The 22,350-nt window shown below is 42.0% G+C and overlaps 1 protein-coding gene across 2 annotated transcripts in view; it reads right to left on the bottom strand.

Annotated features, from left to right (window-relative positions):
* LOC120743700 (forkhead box protein J3-like) overlaps positions 1-22,350 on the bottom strand; it is a 68,374-nt gene that overhangs the window by 7,036 nt on the left and 38,988 nt on the right. Inside the window, exons 6-10 of one of the 2 annotated variants that reach the window (XM_040047460.1) lie at positions 15,481-15,582; positions 12,510-12,668; positions 6,017-6,236; positions 3,165-3,422; positions 579-680 (exon numbers count right to left, since the gene is read on the bottom strand). In XM_040047460.1, coding sequence (XP_039903394.1) covers positions 579-680; positions 3,165-3,422; positions 6,017-6,236; positions 12,510-12,668; positions 15,481-15,582 — 841 coding nt within the window. The remainder of the gene's footprint in view (positions 1-578; positions 681-3,164; positions 3,423-6,016; positions 6,237-12,509; positions 12,669-15,480; positions 15,583-22,350) is intronic. The other variant, XM_040047461.1, reaches the window with a different exon arrangement.

Below are 22,350 nucleotides of genomic sequence, written 5' to 3'. Positions count from 1 at the left end.
CAGAGACAAGAGGCTCGGTCCCTGCTGTTTGGAGATGAGCCAGAGAGAGTAGAGGATGGCATTACGGCGGTGTGAGAGAGGTCAAGCGTTGCAGAAGTAGAGAGAGAGAGAGAGACAGCAGCGGCCTGTGAGCTACAGGACCAGCCGTCGTCATCAATCGTGTGTGGATGTTGCCGGCTTTGTGCGCTGACCGTGATAAGAGGCTGTTACTGAGCCGGGACCTAATTGGATTATTCACATCATACAATTGGGAGGGAGCGAGACAGCTTGTGTGTGTCTATGTGTGTGTGTGTGTGTGTGTGTGCGTGTGTGAGAGAATAAGAGTGGGAACCTCTCAGATGCAGGATAATGACTTTTATTAGGGTAGTACTATTACCACACTGGATATTATAACACTGAGCCTCAGGGCGAGTGCATATGAAAGCACAGAGAGGAATCACAATGGTTTAATCAAAGCAGCTGATCGACATGATACGCATTTTATCAATTTTCCCCGTGTTTAGGCGGGCCGCGGTAGACAGCTTTATCAGTGTTCATTTCATTTGTCCACACTGATGGCAGTTGTGTGTTTGCGTTACCTTGGAATGGGGAGAGGTCTACGTCAGCCCAGTTGTAGCTGGTAGCGATGCGGCAGCTCTCCTTCAGCCAGTCCAGGTTGGGGTACCAGTCTGATGACATGACTGACACACACACACACACACACACACACACACAGACAAACATCTCTTTAAAGAAACATTTTTCCAAATGTTGCAAAAGACAACCTGGAAAAAACAAAGGATTTTCACACTAAGCAACGAGGGTAAGAATTGAAATAATGTCCCATATTAATGTCATTTAACATGCATGTCTTTTTTAGCTTTTCTGAACTGACTTTGCAAGGTGGCAGTGTTTATTTGCTCTTGTTCTAAAACACTATTCTTACCCTGGAGCATCACATTGTAAAATAAAAAAGGAATCAAATTCAGAATTAAAACATCTAATAGATAAAATATGCATTTTTTTTCAAAATAAACCAAATATGGTGTCTTTAAATTGCGTGTTTCAAAAGATTTCTCCCCGAAAAAAAATCCCAGATATAAAACAGCATTGGTTATCTGCAGTGATACTGAAGAACACAACACTGTTAGATGAACCCAAACTGGTAAACTAATTCACTTTAAAAAGATCCGTCTGTTCTGCAAACAGCCACAAGGTGGCATGAGTTTACACACAAAAAGAAAGACAAAAAAATCCAGTCATAGCTTTGCTTGTGAGGCAAAAGAAAGAAGATTCTTTTCAGCGCCTTCACCACCACAACCCAAACAACAATACATTCTCAGGCCGTGGATCAAAGACAGAGAGGTTGCTTTCATTCATCCTCAGCTTGGTTGTGGGGAATACTAACCTAGATAAATAATGTCTAAATAGGCTTTTCCACTGGCCTGAGAGCTCTCTTGCAGAGACACGAAGAGAAAAAACACACACAAAGACTGGGAATATGAGTAGGAAAAGCCTCGTGAAGATTTGGAGAAGCCTGTTTGTATCAGCTCAGCCTCATAAAAATCAAACACTCTGGGACCTTATAGAGGAAAGAATACAATACAAATCCAATGCCCGCGTACACAGACGTGCCATTCTGATGTGTTAGGTGAACTGCAGTTACACCAATGTGGCCTTGGAAATCGCAATGTTGAATCAGTGTTTTGGTGCGCCTATATATGTGAAGCTATACTTTGAGCTTTGTATGGTCTTTTCAGGAGAATTAGAAAAGAAGAGAAACTGGAGAAATAGCATTGGGGCTTTCAAAGTGAAAGTCTCGGTAATAGGAGGTCTTCTCTTCTACAGCGGCATCGGAATGAAAAGAACACCGGACAATATTTTCATAATTTTGTCATTTCAACCCTGAAGGTGGTCTCCCCCACTGCTAATCACAGTCACGCCAGATAAAAAGAAACATATTTTGATTTTATTTTTCTTTTACTTTTGCACATGTTTTACATTTTAAACCCATTTTCAAATGATAAGCAAACAACTTTATTATTTCTTTAACTGCCCGTTTCCCCATGTCTAAAAGCATCAAGCCATCCATTTCTTTCTTAACTGTTTATCCAATTTAGGGTTGAAGGGGCGCTGGAGCTAATCCCCAGCTGTTAAGACACAGAGTACGCCCTGCACACAGAGGCATACAATCGTACCTACAGCCACTTTAAAATCACCAGCTAACCTGACAAGCATGACTCTGGATGTAGGTGAAAGCCGAGGGCACAAGGGCAGCAGGGGGAACTTTCTTGCTGCGAGGACGCTGAGATTACTGGTTTTCTGTTTCTTGGAAAACATAATGTGAACGGTAATAGTGAGGAAGGTTTGCTTTTGGTGTAACATAACCACTTGTTCACCAGGCCAGAAGAATTTCGCTTATACTCAATGCCAGCATAGCTCACTTGGTTGAGCAGGACCTCATGCCAAAAGGCCGCTGCAGAAGCTGAGTCTGAATGCACCCGAGACCATGTGCTTCAGGTCATTCCCCCTGCTTTCCTGCCCTTTCAATAAAGGCTAAAATGCCAGAAATAGATCTTAAAAAGAATTATGGTTATCCATATCCTAAATGAGGGGGCTGTGAAGGTAAAACACCAGTGGTCAGGTCTATATTGTGTATATTAAGCACATCATATAAGCAGTTCCTGCTCCTGTGCAGTGTCTGCACAAACTTCCCCAGATGTTGATGGAAACTGGGATATAAAGCATCTTTTGTCTGTAGTTTCTGAGCAAATTTGTTCCGAATAAACTGAATTCTGTGATTTTGAAACAAATTATGGTAATTAAGGATAAGGGTTTTTTAAAGTACATGAATTGCCTTTCACCTCAATGAGTATCTGTGCCTTTGTAACCTCTCTCCCAGAGTAATTAACTACAATCAAAGGGACTCTCGTGTTGCTTTGTTAGTGAACATTCATGTTATCGTTAAAAGAAAGCTTTCACATTCAAATCTAAAGACCTGGTATGTTCAGTGCAAGCTGATGTATTGATGTTATTATTATTACTCTGATTGGCAAAGTATTATTCAATCCCTGTTAGAAAGTTGCTAAAGTCTGCCCATGTTTTTCCTGATGTTGTGCACCAGTAGGCGACACCAAAGATCCTACACATGCTGTAATGCCCTTTGTCTGTAAACCTGTTCTCACCTGTTGTGGGGCAGGCCTGCACAGCGTGACTCTGCTGGTGGGAGAGAGACGAGTGCTGCTGAGAGTGACCAGAGTGCTGTTGGTGCTGACCGTGGGTGGAGTGAGGGGAGACGTGAGAGTGGTGAGGGTGGTGCGATGTCTGGCCATGGTTGTGTTGGTGGTGGTGGCCGCTGCTGCTTCCCGCACCAGGAGAGTGCTGGTAGGAGCAGGCGGTGCGGGCCTGTTGACCCGAGTCACCGGGCATACTCATCAAACCTGCTTGGGGAAAAAAACATAAAGACACATGAAACTTTAAAAAATGGGGCAAAAATGATGGAGAAGACACCTTTTTTCCACTATAACAGCTCAACCAAATAAAGCCAAAGATTCTCCTTCAACAACATGTTCAGATTTGCTCTCTTGAACTCATTTTAAAGTGGATGTGGATTACTTTCAGCTTGCCATTTCTAAATTATTGTCAGTCAATTGTTTAAACCACCTACATGCCTTGGTATGTCACCCACAGCTATTAGCCTCCTATTCAATCACACATGCACAACCACTGCTATGGATTCTCAGTAGCAGGAATATGTCTTATACATCGCAATACCACCAAGAATACGGGTTTGTTGAATCCAAGTCCATTTTACACTGCAGGAATTGCAGCTCGGATCAGAAAACTGATCAGTTTATGTGGAGGCTATTTATCAGCAAGAATCATGTATCAATAAATTTGATTTCACTTTGATCTGGCAGCAGACTTCCACATCTTTGCCATCAGGCTGTGGGACGGCACCAGAGGCGAATGCACTGGCACCCCTGTAGCTTGCAGCTGTAACTTTAGACATAAATGTCAGCACTGGGTGGTAAAATAAATAGATTCACTTATGAATTCACAAGATTAACGATTTTCTGCCAGCTGCTCTCTTGCCTTATTTGCAGCACCAGTGCGGGCTTCTGCCATTATATTTTGATATATTCTTTATAGATCTCTATCAGCCATTCATCTGATAATGCTTTTGATTTAAGTAGGCTTCAAACAAGCCCTTTTATGAGGGCACACACAGAGCGTGAAACAGAAAGCCTGGGTTAACAAGGATAATCACTATTGGTGATACCCATCATCTCTGATTGGGGGTGTAGGTTTTGGCGAGCCAGCCTGGCTACGTCACCCGGTGTCTCTCCTGTCTGATTTGTCATATGAATCTCTGACTCATCCCTCACACACACAAACACACACACACACTCTCCCTCACCTCTACCTATGAATTCCTTTTCATCATCGACACTGAAGAAGCTTTATGTCGGTTGCTGCCTCATTAAATTTTCAAATGATGCTGCAGCGTTTCTGGACCTCGGCTGTCCGCTTCCCGGTTTTGTGACTACTTAAATGTAAAAGGCTCTTCCAAGGACGTACAACGTCCAACTATAAAGTAAGGTGGACTCTTCGAAGGTTACCTTCCTTTGGTACATTTGTTTGAGTCGTGTTTACCTTTTCCTTTATTTGCTATCACTCCAAGATCTCTTCAGAACTTTTTGTCACCGATAAAAAGCGAATCGATGAGTGCACCACCGAGTGCAGAGTATTTTTCATTCAGTCTCTTTATTCCCCTCTGCTGTGTGTATAGTCAATGCTTTCATTGCCTTAACTGTATTTACAGTACTGCAAATCAAAGCTCCATTTTTATCTATGATTTTACCACGGCTGTGTTCCTCTTTCCTAATTTACCGTACGGGTGCATTTAAAGGGAATAATAACAGGGTTCTCTTTAAGATTTTAAGATGGCAAAAAGGGAAAGGGCAGCATAATTTTGAAAGCCAGATTGTAAAATGAGACTTCACAAGTTGACCCAGCTGTTGATTCACTCGTTTGCTCTTTAGAAAAGGTTCATATTTGCTTCACTGTGACCTGTAATTCAGGATGGTGGCACTGCCTGAGCCCGTAGCAATGCGGTGTGTGGTCCCGGACTCGCTGTAGATACGATGAGCTCCTCTGTCTGGATGACTCAAATTCTCAAATACAATGACTACTGACACCGTTTCCTGCTAAGCCTCACACTTAAGGGACCCTTTCAAGCATCCGCTAAATCCATTTTCTTCCTCATTTTCCTTTTAGATCTCAGCGCAGTGCCGTTTTCTTCCCCACCATCTATATTCTCATTGTCTTATCTGTACTCTGTGTACAACCCTGACCACAAATTGAAGGGGACCTTGTCAGAGGGTGAATCCAGGCAGCAGTTGCGGGGGTCAACAGAGCGTATCAATCTCCTTGGTTACAGAAGATTTGTTGATGTGTATCAGGAGTAAAAAGTGAGAGAGAGAAAGCGCGAGAGGGAGAAGAGAGAAGGTGAGAGGAGGTTGGTGCGATGGTGGGGTGTCCAAGAGGGAGGAGGCCTAGTGACCTGAAAGCGTCAGGAAGCAATTAGCGAGATGCTTCGCAAACTTTAGAACCAATCTAATTAGCTGCTATCAAAGCTGCAGAACCCTTTGCTCTGCTCGACTACAGATGTGTTTGAGAGTTTTCCCCCCCCCTTCTGTTGAATTCTTACTCTTAATTGCCTTTACTCATTTGACTGAGCGAGCCGTAAAACGCAGATATGCGGAACAACAGATTGTTTGTTTATTAAAACACAACAGAGTAGGAGTGTGTGGTGGAGGTTAATACTGGAATGCCGGCTATGAAACCAGTGTTAAACTGTTTGAATTTATAAAGGTGGTGGTGGCGGGGGGGGGGGCTTATTCTTGTCAGTTAATTATGTGCACAAAGCCTCACACAGAAGTTTACTTTATTTCCCCGTGAACACACGTGTTATTATAGGTGTCGAACAGGTACGCATGAGCAGGCACACTAATCCGCACACAAAACCACCCACCTTGCTGCGAGAAGGACTGCTCGAAGACGCACTTGTAAAGGCTGCGGAACGAAGAGCTGAGGTCCTCGAAGTCTGAGAAGCAGAGCTGCTTGTCCCGTGACTCGGGGACAGGTAAACCGTACTGGGGCTGCGGGGGAGGAGGAGGAGGCGGCGGCGGCGGAGGTTGGGCGGGCTGCTGGAGGCTCAAGGACTGGGACGAAGGTTCCGAGTGGCTGCTCACCTTCGAGGCGGATAGGAAGAAGAGACAGATCGACTGTTAAAAGGCACGGGGAACATCAGAGAACGTCGTGGTTTCAGAAAAACGCCTGACAAAGGCTCAATTCACACTGCGATTGAAAAGATTTCGTTCGTCAAGGTGATGAGGCTTTGCAGGTTCAAGTGCATACGTTTTATGTGCTTGACTGGTTCATCAAAAATAGTAATCATTTTTTGGCTCATTCATAACCAACTCATAGCTCTACTGTTTATAAAATACACAAAAAACACCACCTAATGGCACCTAGTTCTTTTATTGACTGCTGCTTGTCATACACAGAGCATGTACGGAAGGATTAGAGAGCATATTAGTGACTTCAAGAATTTCTGTGCCTCCCCGAATTAAACCAAGGCTCAGTTAAAATGTTTTAATTGTCAAGGAACTGCCATTCAGTTGTAAAATCTCACCGCACATGAAACTGCTTAAAATTATTGGATTACTCCTAAGTGGATTGTATTTCATCACCATCTTCCTCCATCACCTGCAGCAGCAGTGCGCGGCTACGAAACAACAGCAATTTGTATCCAGAGAGAAGATTCACAATTCAGATATTTGCTCCTAATGTGACATAATATAACTTGTGTCAGTCAATCTAAAGACAGGATGCAAAACAGAAGCACAAAAGGTGACTCGGGACTGCACGGATCATGTAGATGACGTATGTGTTAAACCTATATATGATCAAAATAAATGTTCTATTTATTTTGATCATATAAACAAAATACAGAGGTTCCACAAAAAAGTGGGAGGAAGTGCACATTTATTTAATCCCACCCCTTCTCCATAAGTTATCAGCTAGTATTTATCCAGCTTTGTTACTAATATAAACTCAATAGCAACAACAGACATATTTCTAATAACACAATATAGACACTATGTAAAAAAACAAATTATCACCATAAAATTATTTGTTTTACAACTCCACACCTCCGCACATCAAAGCCCTGTGCCTCCAGTTTTGGAAGGTTAATTCTAACATCTGTATAATCTGAAGTGAGATTAATAGGTTAACCTGGTGTGAGAGTGCCTTAAACCCGAGTTCTTCTTAAATGCCATGGGTCCAGTAGAAGTCTGTGAGGAAACAGCTTTCTGACTTGACCTCTGTAAACACTTTCCTCTTGTGTTAATGGTCTCAGTGACACACTGTGGTTAGTACTATATAAATAATTAAGAGACCAAGATGGCGACAGCAAAAAACAATCAAGGCTTCAAAGACCTGGGTTACACCGCGGTAGCTATGACACTCTTTTACACTTTTTGAGCTTGAACTCAAAAAGTCGCTCCCATTTTACCTGGTTAGGTAACCATAGCAACCAGCGGGAAACGCATAACCTGGTTTGGAGCACGTTATCTTGTAGCTCCAGTTTAAAAACAGCTGTAAATAACACATTTTCACAGATTCTTTTGATCAAACAGAACAGAAAGGAGCTCTGCGTTGGGGTTAGTTATTCAGAAATTCAACGTTTTCGTACATCCTCCTACTCTGCTGCCCTGTTGATTTTAAAAAGTTAGAATTACAGTTTGCAGAATAGAAACTGCTCGGTGTATTTGGGGGCCTGGATCAGGAAGAATATTACATGAAGACAATTAATTTCACTTTGAACTGGTCAAAAAGTGATTTCCTGAATGGCTAAATGTATTGTAAAGTTTAGCTGTTGTGTTAGAAGCTGTTGTTTCTAACACAACAGTGAGATTGCACTAAAGCTGAACCACACCTCAGTGTATTTACATATGCAGCACCGATTTCGTTCCTTACCTGCAGCACCAGTGTTGTCTTTTGCTGTTACGGTATATTTTTATTACTTCATAGTTTTCTGAGACCAGTCTTAAGTGAGCATGCTCAGATCCTGTCGCCTGTTGATGAATACTATTGTGAGGCCATTAATTTGCTTTTTAACCCTTAAATCAGGCACATCTGGTCAGATTATATTAGCAACTTATTCACTTACCCTAACATTAGCAATCAGGGTAAATTGTCACACAAAGGTGGTTATCAGCTTCATAACTTAACTCATGATTGATTAATCCAGCTATGAGCATGTTCACATTAAGGGGATGACGCTGGCAGCATCCGGCCAGTCACACAGATGGACGTCTCCACTGGCACGCAAGCCGCTGATCTCACAAAGAATGATAAAACTGTGAGGGTAACTGAAAGAAATGCTCCTGCTGTAGAGAAATAAGCGGTGTGAAACAGAAAATCACAGTACAATAGTCAGTAAAATAAAAGTATCAACACTCTAACATTGAAATATGGGAGAAGCTGATGAATTAGATGCATGTGTGATAGATTTAGTTGTTATTCTTTCAGCTGTAGCCTCAATTTTGTCTAAGGGTCTGAGAACAGCCTAAAGATTCAATATAAAAACATAATTATAATGTAGGTTTAGACTCTAAGGTCCACATGTATGAACAGATGCCCTGTTTTGGCATCATATATTATAGGCTATAGAACAGTCTAATGCTCATCGGGGAAACAGCAAGAGTCTAAATGAAAAACTTTAGACCCTGCATGCACAAAAGTCCAAGGACTTTTCCACAAATGGTGATTCTATTTCCCAGATAACTGATTGGTTGGTAAGCAGTGATCTCATACCTGCTGATCGACAACCTAGATCGGGTCTGCAGGATAGGTTACCATGGCTACAATAACAAGTAAGTAGAGCTAAGAAGTGAACGGACTCTGTAATACTGCAAACCCAGGGTTAACCTTGAAGTTACCTGGATAATCCCAAATCCAGCTTCCTAGCACAGGCGTCAAGTGGAGAGCACCTCTCCCTTTAAGTCAAAATGCATTAGAAACAAACCTCTTGGCTTTTTTGTCTCTACAGGCTGAACCTAAGTGAACACACCTGAATTTCAATTGGCAGACAGAAAAGTAAAATTCAATAATAATACGATTTAATTTAAATGAATTAAATTAAAACTTCAGCCGAGCCCTGGACACTTTTTTTTATATAAATTACTGTCAGAAATCATTTAATAATTCAGCCATTCACAGTGATGATCATACCAAATTCAATTTCACACAATTAAAATGGAATCGCTGCTGCCTCTCATTTCTTTTCACATAAAAGCAAAAGCAAAATACGAAGCTTCACATATCTGCCGCATATTGTGAATGCAGCCGGTCTTCATCCACCCTCATTTCATCCAAGCTGTCATCTTCCTCACCATCCACCCGGAGAACTCAAGCAATTTGCTGTGATCAGTGTGTCTCTGCCAATATAAGCCAACTTACGACGACACATCTCCCACACATCTACCTCCACCCCAATAATGCCAGCCTTTCCATAAACTCTCTCGGTGTCTGAGATCTCTGCCAGCAATGCCACCAGTAATCACCGTCAGTCAAAGGGATGCGGGGGGAGGGGGCTATCACCTGCTTCAGGTAATGAGTCAGAACTAAACCCGATCCCACCGGACTAGACCGCAGATGAGGTCTGAAACGATGGAAGAGGAGGGCGAAAGGTGGAGGAGCCGATGCAGGGAGGAAGAAAACAAAAGATGGCCTCTAGAAATGAGAGGTTAACGAGATGAGATTGCACTGACCTTTGCTAATGCAGGTGGGAGGTGAGCAGGGAAAAGTGATTGATGGTAAAAAGGTGAGCAGCTGTTACAAGGGAGAGATAATGAAGAGTTGGGATTTTTCAGCCCTCCTGTAATTTTGTTTTTGAACAGAGACTGGCCTTTAAAACTGTATTACATTTGGTTTAGAGGGACACAGGCGCGAAAACGATCACAAATACATCAAACACAATGCGGGTCTGTCTAGTTCCCATATTTATATTTGACCGAAAGGAACTTTAGTGATCGCAGTGGGGGAAAAACGATGTTGTAGCTACATTACTACAAGGATTTGGAGAATGAAATGGACTGAATAGAAAGAAAGGCACACTTGCTCACAAAGGTTTATCCACTGGGAGCCAGAATATATACAGGTGAAAATATGAATGACAGTCGACACAGCAGGGAACCTCGTGGACTGCAAAGCAAGAATGTGTAAGTGAACCGCCCCTTTTTGTGTACCTTATAAAGGTCACGAGGACACCAAAAACATTTGAGCATCACTTCTTTTAAGCCTGTAGATACATTAGTAGTGAAAGACAATCAGTCTTTTGCACAACCCACTGTCATTGTTGCACTTTGCTATTGCACTGTTGTGTCTGCACTGTCTTGTGTCTGTGTTCTGTTCTGCCTAGTGTTGCACTGTTTGGGGGTTTTTTTGGGGGGAGATTTTTGAAATTTTTGCACACTTGCACTTTATGCAGTCCTGTGTTGATTGTCTGTTATATGTTATATGTAGCACCGTGGAGGAACGTTGTCTCGCTTCACTGTGTACTGTACCACTGCACATAGTTGGAATGACAATAAAGCCACTTGACTTGATTTGAAAGGAAAACTAACGGGAGCTGCTTCAGTTATTCAGACATCAGGTCACTCCTAATCGGGTCCAAAATCACTCCATTAATATGTTGTTTTGAATCTCAAAAGCTCATCATGGGTCAGTTTATGTTCTGACATATTGGTTTCCTAATGTAGTCCCTCTTTAATAAACAAGCAGCTCATTATCATGTAAGTTGGACTATTTAAGACTACTCAGTTAAATAGGACCTTGTTTTTAGGCACAAGGAATAGTTCAAACTGTCAGGATAAAATATGGCGCGAAACAGCTATGTGCAGAGTTCCTTCTCTACTTTGTATTATCCAAGTTTGTAGGAACATTAACAGCGGACAACATGGGACTGCATCACTGTGTCCTCTGTATACAGTGTGTGGGACCTGCTGAAATAATAGAGTTAGTGGGGTATGGTAGCTCAGTGTTAAGTGGCTTAATAAAAAAAACAACAACATAAAACCCCCAAATGTGTCTGAAAACGGTCAGGGACAAAGACTGGACTGGAAATGAGTGAAAAAGCAGCCAATGTCCAAAAACAACTCTGAAAGCCTAGAGAGTTGTTGCTCAAGAGCACTTCAAAAAATTACAACAAAGACTGTTTTTTTAAAATCGAAACATAAAGAGAGGGGTGGCTCAAGACTCTTTGCTCAGTACTGCAGTTACATAACCACCAGGGGAAAAAAAGAGCTAGAGCTAGAGTGTAGTCCTTCGCTCCTTTCTCACCTCCACACAGCTGGCCAATCACAGCGTTAAGTGGGTGTGAATGTAGGATTGTCGTGTTGGCGCTTTACAAAAATGTCTGAAGTCGAAAGAGGTTTGACGTGAAGAGCTTTCAGAGCATAAGTTCAGCAGTATTAAATAATCTTCAAAAGACACACACACAGCATCTGGCTCACACTCATCTGAAAACAGCAAAACCAACCAAGATAAACTTGCTTCTTGTTTTATTTTTGGATGACAGAAGCAAGCCGCTATCAAAGCATTTCCCACAGGTTTGAAATTTATTTTGTGGTGTTCGGCCCTGAGGGGCGCGAGCGGCTGCAAAGAGTATTGATAGTCTGCGGCAAAACAAAATTCAATTCACGAGCTAAATAATCAGTCCATATGAATGCAATGTTCAACAACAAGCAACTGAGTTTTCAATCAATCTGCACTCTGAATTGCATTTCCATACCTCTGGAAGGAAGGAATGATAAAAGTCTCTTTGGATTGGGTCAGCTTCACTTGTCTGAGCACAAATAAATTCTGCACATAAGAAGCGATGACTGAAGTTGCCCATTTGATTCTTTCTATGCATGTTAAAGTAGCACTACAATAGAGAGATAATCCATTTCCCCTTGATTTTTTTTAATAGGTGACCACAATTAGGCCTAATTGTTTGAAAAACCAAAGAAAGTGTCATTACTTTGCTTCTACGCACAGTGAATGTGCTCTGCTAAAGATGAGAGAAAACATATTTGGCTGCAAAATCTGAGCATCAAACATAAAATGAGAGTGAGCAGTGTACTGTAGATCCAGCGTACATGTTGTTAGCTGGTTACCACCTCCTCAGTCTGCTAAGGGTGCAGCAGACACCTTCTGTACTGATCTGGTGTCTCGACCGGTGTCTGAATCATCCAGATTATTTCGAGTGAATCCAGGGGAAAAAAAACCCAAACACGACACAGAACACGTAAAAATAGTTTTAATGCTGCTTGTTTAAAATTTGTCAGCTGTGAATGAAAAAACAGACACTGTGGCAGTGTCCTTGAATTCTGAGTGGAAAATTGTCACGAGAAACATAAAACCTAGAAGCGATCACTCTAAACAACAACAACAACCAAAAGCAAAGGTCTTACTGGTGTGTATCCGTGCACGTTGCTGCCACTGCTGACCGCGGTGCTCCGGTTGTTGAGGTTGACGGACGCCAAACTTTGCTCTGAAAGGCTGTTGCTAAGGCTGCCGCCCAGGCTCCCAGGACTCTCGCTGCCTTCTGCCTCATGGTTGTACAGCGCTACCTACACACACACACACAGTGTTGATGTTAATATGACAATAAAGGCTATTATACGGGGCCAACAATTTGAGCCAACGCACCACATAAACCCCTTCAAAGGCAGTGATTCATGACTTTATTGTTCCTTGTAGCCTATTTTGTTACACTGCCTCATATTTGTTCACGCGCCAATTCATATCCAGACTGAAGTGAGTGCCGCGCCACTCAAGGAGTTACCCATGCACCATTAACTGATGGAACAAGTTATGAGGAAAATGTGGAAATATTAGTTCTGGTCTATGTAAATTTGTCCTTTTGCTGTGTTAAACGAAAGAAAAAAAATAGACTCACCGACCCTAAGCTTGTGATTTTGCTTTTTTTTTTTGCCACCTTGAACTTGTTGATTCTGATTAGATAAAGACACCAAGTTGCGCTTCGAAGTAACTACGCTGTATATCTTATTGTAGCAGATCACAAAGCGTTCAAGAGCAATGCCTCAGGATTACGTTGAATCATGTTTCTCTTGTTTTATTTGACTGTCAGGACTTGTGAAGCGCAGCGCCAACATTACCTCCAGGCAACATTTAATTGTATAGACAAATGCGAAAATACAGCCTTCGGGTGAGACAACATTAAAGGCTCTCTGGGGCAGTGCTCTACACTGCAGAACATCTTGTAGTGGCAAAAAAGAAAGGATAGAGAAGTGCTATTGAGTCGTGGGTTAAAGTGTTAATCCTGAACTGTTCCTGTTTGAATAGTTTTGGTAATATCGGCACTGGGTGAAAGTTTAATTCTCCTGACTGTGGAAGCAAAGGAACAGGGATTTCTTTTTAGGTTTAATGAGGTGCTTTAGGTTGAAATCTACACAGAAGAAAAGAACCGAAACACTAATCACGACAGATCATAAAAGATTTGTTTTTTCATTATGCAAACATTACAGTAACTCAGTGCAATGATCTGATCCTGATCCTCCTCCACCCCCTCGACCCCCGCTATCCTAAATTCCCAGTATCAAATTATAGGAACGCCTTCCTTCAGTAGTGCAGGCTTTGTCCAATGCAAACAGAACATCGGCGAGAGCAAACGTGTTATAGAAGAAGCTCTGACGCACTGCTGTGCCTGCAGGACGCCACCTGTGCGGATGTGGGCGGATGTCACTGATGCCGGCATCGGCATCATTATCATCAAGGTCTCCGTGCTCTGAATCATTGTTTCAAAATGTATACTGATGTCTGAGACGACTCAAGTTTTAGTCTTTCCTGGCGTAGCGCGGATTGAGTGCAACCTGACACGTTTAAAGAAATCAAATGAAAATCCTTTTGCTTCTCCACCTGCTGCACGAGTGGCACGCCAAACACGCCAAACGATAATCGCTTGATGATCTGCACCAAGTTGGCTGCTTGTGAAGCTCTGTCCTTGTTTTGTCTTAGCGATTATCTAATAAAACTGCAATACCTTTTGCGGCACTGATTAATAACGTTATTAACGGTTTTGTTATAAGAATGATGGTGGGAAAATGTGAAGGATCTGCAGTATCTACTTTTTCAGGTAGGCAAGTTAATCCACTGCACTCTGTTGTTTGCCGTGTCTCACAGCAAAAAAGGACTGAATTCCAGATAATAATAATAATAATAATAATGATTAAAATTGCATGAGTACTTGGCTACGACGCTGATACGAAAAAAAAAGTGCAGAAATTCTCATCCTCGTGTCTCATATTGACAAATTCTGGGAAGTATGAGTCAGGGTCTGTTAAAAGTCCAGAATGGAAAACTGTAACGTGCTGCAAAGTCCAGACCTTCGCATCCCATCCAGAACAAACAGAGTAATGCGAGCTGCTGCGGGACAAATTTTCTCTTTGGTTGGGGACAGGACGAAAAGGATCACCCACTGCGCATAATTACTGTGTTTGTGTGGGTGTGTGCGTCAGATCAGATAGGTGTCAGAGGTCCCTGTCTCTGCTTGATCTCTGACCCTCACATAGACGATCACACGCAGTTTAGCGTTTAAATGCTTGTGTGTGTGTTTGTGTCGCGTAAGGCTTTCTGCTAGAAGTGAAGACTTGTTCCGAAGGCGTCTCAGCCTCTAAAGAAGAGGCGAAAAAGAAAAACAGACACTTCTTCTGCTGCAGTTATGTCTTACTATAAATATGTTGTGACAAAGTTTGACACATTTTCCTCACAAGCAAGTACAAATGACTAATCATTGCACAGAACTAAGAAATCAATATTCATTCATATAAATGCCAACGAACGATGATCATTCTGAAGATTTTTACTACAGTGTTTTAAAGCTCTGAATGGAACATCTGTCGCTTCTGAAGCATATAAGGTCATCGTCAATGAAGCTAACAGCATTTAAATGAATCCCAATCCAGAGAGTCCAACCTACTGCTAATGAATCTCCTCTGACCCACGCCCCCTCCACCACCACAGCATGAATTCCAACCTCACAGTTATCCAGTAACCTTGTACAACAATTCTGATATGTCTGATAATAGGTTGTAGATGATATTGCTATAACAAAAGAACTCAAGCCTCATGAACTCATGTCAAAATGAACAGTGACACGCTGATTTTACTTCTCTTTTTGACTGTTTGCTGTTTCTTTGTTATGATGTTGGCTCTGCTGGCTCTGGATCCCTATTTGAATTTGTTGAATTTGCCAAAATGGAAGAAAAGCTCTTTCTAAAAGGAGAGTCGCCAAATGCCGAACCAACCTCTGTCTGTATCTAACTGAGGATGGAAGCCACGCGTCCGGTCACATAAACTTTGTATGCCTGCGCTGTTGCGCTGTTTTGGATTGAAACAGCTGATGAACAGCTGGTGCCCTACCTTGTTGGTCACAGCATTGATGGCCAGAGTGGGAGATGCCCCTCCTGACATGATGCAGTCCATCCTCAGAGACTCGGACTCCAGGCTGTAAGGGGTCGATGCCTGCAGGAACAGGAGACAGTGTGAGAAAAATCTGGGCATAGAAAATGTTCATAAGTGCGGATTTGGGTTCAGTATCCTGATAACACGACCCACGTGAAGGCAACTAAACATTATTATTTTATTAATAATGTTTTGGGGTTTTTCTTACAATGACAAGCCAAAAAGTCTGTTGTGAAATTGCCTAGAATACTCGTTTCTGACTGAACTAATAATGCTTCCTAATGAAGGAAAAAAGGCAGGATAAACAGTGGCTTCAGGCACTAAAAGTGAAAGAGCACAAACTGACCTGCGTAAACTTGCACAAACTTCACAAGGCCTTTTTATAAAATCTGTAATGCGTATGATGTCTTTTCTGAAGTCTCTGCATTTATTCTACAGTGATTCCCTCTCATCTGTGGCCAGATTCCAGCTGTTTTTATTGATTTGGCTATAACTTCCACAATAAGCCCAGTAAACTGATTCAAATCAGTGATTTAGTACACTCTGGGGAGATTGATCATATTTACAAGAAACAGGCTAAACGTAGTCACGTAGCAAACCCTGCTTTTCATGTTTCCTTAAGACTTTAATGTGGTGACTATTACAAGACATAAAAACCACTGTGCAGCAAATACATCACTGATTGCCTGATATCCCCCTGCATAAAGTTTGAATACACCTAATTCATCGTATTCTATTCTATTATAATTGTGCTATAGAATAAAAGGCTAGGAATACAAAATAAAAGCAGCAATGTCAGTGAACCTTGTTGGTTGGCTGGGGAATTTTAAGGTGTGGTGGGCAACATGTTTTTGGTGTCACTGGGCAAAAAAAAGAAAGCTACATCAACCTTGCAGCATTGTAAGTGAAGGGAATTTCTGCAAATACTCTTTATTAAGCTTTAGAAAATCTTGCACCCACAAGAGACTTTGGCTAATCGTGCATTTTCTGACCAGAAAAGGTAAGTAGTCTTAAGAGCAAAAAAAAAAAAACAAAAAACAGAAAAACGTCCAGCGTTGGTGCAATGGGTTTGAATTCCCTATGAAGCCAAAAGTCAGCCCTGGCTTATCTCTAGCCTGTGCTCATCTTTTGAAAGGGGGTTATAAGAGGATGGAAAACTGCAGGAGGAAAGCAACTTTTTAAGGTGGAGATATGTGAAGCATTCTTTAACACTAAAGATGCCGGTTGTACCCCTTTCAGGTTCACCACACGTTACACTGTGTTGTGGCAGGTACAGTACTGAGCAAAGGCTTTGAGCTTTTTGTCATTTTTTTAAAGTGGTCTTAAACAACAGTTCTCTAAGCTTTCTGAAGGTATTTCAAAGTTTCTTTCTTTGGCCACTGGCTGCTTTTTCACTCATTGACCAATGAATCACTTAAACACAAAAAAGGCATAAAATAATATTTTTTTCACCAACAAGGTGATTCCCAAAGAGCTATTAGCTGAAATCTTGGCATGGTATGTCGTGCAATTACAAAACTGAGGAAACTGGATATAAAGCTGTTCATCTGAAAGCAGCAACTCTATGCTTTTTCAGTGATATTAGCGTCTCTCTCCTTTCTCAACCAATCTTCGTCTTCGCTGGGCTGCTGCGACATCGTGCCTGTGATTACCGTAATGACTCTAATATCAATGAAAAATGCTGCTTTTAGGAAATGCTGGAATTCTTTCAATTGAGCAAATAGTTCAGGAGTTACGGGAGATACAGATGTTGAAAAAACATTGCAGAATACCAGTCTGATCCCAGCAACAGGTTAGGTTTTTGAGGGTTAAAGAAGGGAAACTGATGACAACAGGTGATGGATCCAAATAGAAGGAGGTCAGCAGACAGGTACAACGGGTAAAAGAGTCACCTGTAAAGCACTGTGGAGGCTCTGTCAAGATTCAGGTTTGCCTTTCAGCCAGTGGTGTTGGGGATCTTATCTAGTCTTCAATTATTCCTGAAGACTACTTAAAGAAACTATAAGAAAGCTTGTCTAAGAGACTTTAGACTGTGTTGAAGAATAAAGGTGGTCATACAAAACTGTACAATTGTACAAACTCTGTTTTTGCCTTATTAAAGATTACTCTTACTTACATCTTGATTAAACGTGTAAGTAAGGCTACGTCCACACTAGCCCGGATGGATTTGAAAACGGCGTTTTCGTTGGGGAAACGGCCGAAAACGCTTACGTTCCAGCACTGCGCATGTGTGAAACGCAAGAAGATTCGACCTGCCTCATTTCTGTCTGCTGTTTATTTACTTTCCGGCTCTTTGAAACGTCGCGGCAAAGGGTTGAGGAAAAGCACCGAGTTTTTTAAATGGACTAACAATGAGGTGGAGTTGATGCTGCCAGTAACACAAAAGTACAAAGTTGCAAAAGCGAGTGAGAGTTAAAGAATTTGAAGAAAAGCTATCTGGAGCATGTACAGACTGATATTAATCTTTAATAGGGCTGTCCAAACTGAGAGCAAACAAAACAATTGTTTGTATAATGCCCTCCGCTATCTTAGTTTAACTGGTCACATGACTGCATCATATGACTAACATGCGTCATCGTTTTAGAAAGTTGGCATTTTTGCAGTCCACACTGCGGCGCGAAAGCACCATTTCCAAATGTACGCATTTTCAAGATCGTTTTCAAAACGCTGCGTTTTCCATCAGCGAAAACGCCGTCTCAGTGTGGACGGGAGGCCAAAACGGAGAGAAAATGATGCGTTTTCAAGCGAAAATGCATTAGTGTGCACGTAGCCCTAAGAGTACTTACTTCAATCATAATGTGAACACAGTAACTGTTCTGGCTGGAAGAGACACTAATGTGGTGAATCCTTATCTTACTTTACTCACCTGTGATAGCATGATGGGACTTGTGACTGGCTAACTTCAATTCAGACCACTTAAATTGCAACATGCTAAAAGGTTATAGTGTTTTTTCCTGTTGCCGTCACTAGATTTAAGCAGTAAATAGCATTTTTTTTATTTTCATATAGAGTTTAGTGTGGTTAAATATTAGTATAAAGGGGGTGCACTAATATTTTTTTAAACAGTAGAGTCTCGCCTTCTAGTTATTATGCAGAAATCATTCGTGGATGCTCTCCGCTGATTGAAAATGTCCAGAGGAGTTTGAAAACGAGGACGGAAATGAAATGTGACAAAGGTTATGAGAAATCTAAGTGTGCTGCAAGTTCATGATTCTTCACTGAGCCTCCTGAATCACCATCACGCCCCAGGCTCACACTGTGTGAACTAGTCGAGGCGCGCTTCATTTAAATTGCGGGACACTTAAACAGCCTGGAAAGTGGACACATCACTTGCACTTGATAAGATGAATCAAGCCATCCTCATGCATTATTCACGTACCTATAATGCATTCAGCAGCAGTTCATTTTCTGCTGCTGTCCTCACAAAGCGCTAAAGTAGGGTTAACTGAGTGTGAGGACGTGAGGAACTATTCAAAGATCGATGAGGGGCTAAATTGATGCCTGCCAAATGAAGAAGAAAAAAAAGGAGAGAGAGAGAGAGAGAGAGAGAGAAAAAACAACAACAACAACAAAAAAAGAAACCCGGGGAAGATGTTTTTTTCTCCTTGTCTGACTCCTTTCAGGGTTCAAGACAGCTTGCCTGCCTTCCCAAACTGCTTACAGTAAGAGGATTGGTTGGTAACAATGCAATCTTTAATTTATGATAAACTCCCAGCTAAACGGGTTGTCGGTTCCCTGGTGGAGGCACTTAAAAAGAAGACAAGAGAGAGGTGAAGAGAGGCAGGAGGAAGGCTTGTGGAGGAAGAGCAGAATAGAAGAATAGGCAGGGAGATAATTGAGTGGTGACAGACGGGCAGACAGACAGACAGGCAAACAGAGAAGCATCTACCAGAAATGAAAGAGAGTGATTATGCTTAAGGGCACTGGAGACACAGGTACTAAACTACCTGTACACTTGCCTGTCTACACATTTATACAATGCATTTATGCGGTTGACGTTTAGCCCTTCCTGCCAACTTAAAATATTTGACTGTGTAACCGAGGTGCAACAAAATCCCAGTTAACACACAAGATGTATTTAGCCCACCTTTCTTTCTTTTTCTTTTTTTCAGATGGTAATGCCGCCATAAATCTTAGCACTTAAAACCTCCCTGTTTCTCCTTAGCCCATGTGACAGCCCACAGTGTGTCTGCCAGCAGTGCAAGTGAGGCGTAAGAAAAGGGGTCAAAGGGCCCATCCATGTAAGACGAGATGACAAGGCTCTGAATTAATTAATGTTTGTAATAAAAAAAAAAAAATCGTTGGTGAAGAAAATATGTCTAACGGCAGCCCCGGGGCCTTCTGTGGTAATTAACTGGAACACAAGCCTAGAACACTTTCCCTCCTCCCTCCTCTCCCACTTACTCCTCTTACCTCTTTTCCCTTCCCTTAAACTTGACTGTTTCTTCTCGCTACCTTGATGTCTTTTTCCTGCTTTCCGCAACCTTCCTTTCACGCTTCCTTTCTGCTCTTCCCCTCTCTTGTACCTCCCCAACCCTTTCCGTCTCTTTTGCCTCGATTCTCTCTCCAATGAGCGACACCTTACAGTGATTGTGCACTTTGTCGCGCTGCGCCTGTCAGAGTTCCCCAGAGAGGAAGATGGCTAAAGCAGAAATGCAGACGGACGAAGCGAAAGATAATGATCAAGATGCGCCAACAGTCAGAGACTGGCTGGATGAGAAAGGGAGGCGGATGATCGTGATAAAAGACGCCGTATTTTCTTTAATGCAACATTCAGAGGATCATCTGCTTAATACAATATATACCTGCACACTGGAGGTACACCTCACCCCTGTGAAATAGACTTTGGGAGATCTTCTGCTTGGTCCACTACACCAACTGATTACACTAATTGGTGGCCTCATTCTGGCTTCGGGGAGAAGTAATGCCATGTTATCCAGAGCCTAGTAATGATATTGCATGTCACCAGATCTCATATCACTGAACTGAAGCCATTTAAATGTTTTATTTTGTATTCGTTTGTGACTGACTACAAGTCTTTGTGTCATACGGCAGCAGTTTTAGTACGCATCCCTTTGCCAGGGGAGCACAGTTCATTTAAGCCGCTGAGGTAATAATCAGAGAGGAATTCAATCTGTTTAATGTGCTGAATACTGAATCTGAACCGTATTAAAATTTTGGCCATTAACCGCCGACACTAGTTTATGAGCGTGCTAATCAGCCGCTAAGAAAACAGACATCGAAATGCACGCCATACTGTAGTCAGAGTCAGGAAAAAAACAAAAAACAGAGAGATGATGGCAGACAGTGGTGAAAGCAGACTTGAAATACACGATGGAGCTCACTCCGCACTGCTTTTGTATTCACATCCCCAGGTTAATGACTGCACACCAGCCGCATTCTGCCAAGTTGATGCAGGGTTACATATATTTATAGCCTCAGCTGCTGTCAATCAATTTCCCAAAACCAATTTTCATTCCTGCTTCTGTATTCTCACATCTATCTGGTAGCTTGTTCCTGCTGCTTTTATGGCATCTTGAAAATTGCTAACCCCAAAGCCTGTGGGATTAACCTGGATGAATATGAGGATGAATATCAAAAAGTTGTTTAATTGCAACCATAGGCTCTGGTTCTGTTACAAAGAAGGCACGCTCACCGGTGATCGGGCATTCTCCTGCGCTAGAGCGCAGTAATAAGTTCGTCAATAACAATCGAGCAGTGCACAGCAAGAATAACCCACAGAGGAAAAAAACAAAACAAAAAGCGGATAAAGTTTGGTACTTTGTGGCTTTAAAATGTAATAATTACACAAAAGAAAGTGTGTTTTTTCCTACATTGCTGCGGCATCGAATATGCTGCTCATGCTGTGCCTCTTGTGTAGACAAGGTGTTACACCGTGTCCACTCAGCAGCTTCAGCCCTCCATCTGTGAGTAGACACGAGGCGTTCGAGCACAGCGCACAATCACTGTAGTTATGAGCAGCAGAAAGAAGAAAATTGACTTGAAGGGTAAAAAGATACTTTGGGCTGCATTTAGGAGGAGGTAAAGCAAGCGATGACAAGATAATCCACATCTTTTGGTCTCTGAGGTACTGTGCAGTGATTTATGGTCACCAGATGTTGAAGCCTGCTGCCTGCGATGATCCCCTGGCCTTTGAGTGAGATGTGGTTTTGAGAGAAATGTCTGAAGTAGAACTTGATGGTCTGGCACAATATGGCTGTATTTGACATTTGGTAATCTCCTATCACGTGGTCCACACGATACCTGACAGCCAACACTGACATGCTTTTTTATGCAAATAAGCTAATGTTAGCTTCCTAACAAGCTAAAGAGACGTCAATTCTCACAGAGCTACTAGTACCGCTGAGGGCTCTTACACTCATCTTTCAGGGGAGGTTTAAAGGTACATTATTGGACTGCTAGTCTGTCCATGCATCATTATAACATGGGAACAGGAGAAAGACTGCAAACCTGTTCACACATTTCTGTAGCACCTCATTTGTATTGGGAAGCTTTTTCAAATGCCTTGTTTTTCCTGTTCATATAATTCTCTTTTCAGACATTTTACAACAATGCTCGAATCATCAGCAAAATCCCATTTTCCTTCTCCTCTGATGATGTCTAACTTTGATATTAGCACCTTAAAGGGGTCACAGGTTTGAGAATATGGAATGAAATAAATCCTTAGAGAAGTCATTTGGTACGACTTTTAAAACAACAAGCGAAACAACAACAACAGAAACACTGGCATCCAGCTGTTCCCTCAGCCTCCTAGTAGATGCACCTATGGTATGATTTGAAAAATCTTTAGCGATTTATTGTCTTCAC

The sequence above is a fragment of the Simochromis diagramma genome, unplaced genomic scaffold (assembly GCF_900408965.1).
Source record: "Simochromis diagramma unplaced genomic scaffold, fSimDia1.1 OVJJ01000387.1, whole genome shotgun sequence".
NCBI classification, from domain to species: Eukaryota; Metazoa; Chordata; class Actinopteri; order Cichliformes; family Cichlidae; genus Simochromis; species Simochromis diagramma.
Note: the sequence above shows the minus strand (reverse complement) of the source record. Positions and strands in the feature narration are given on the sequence as shown.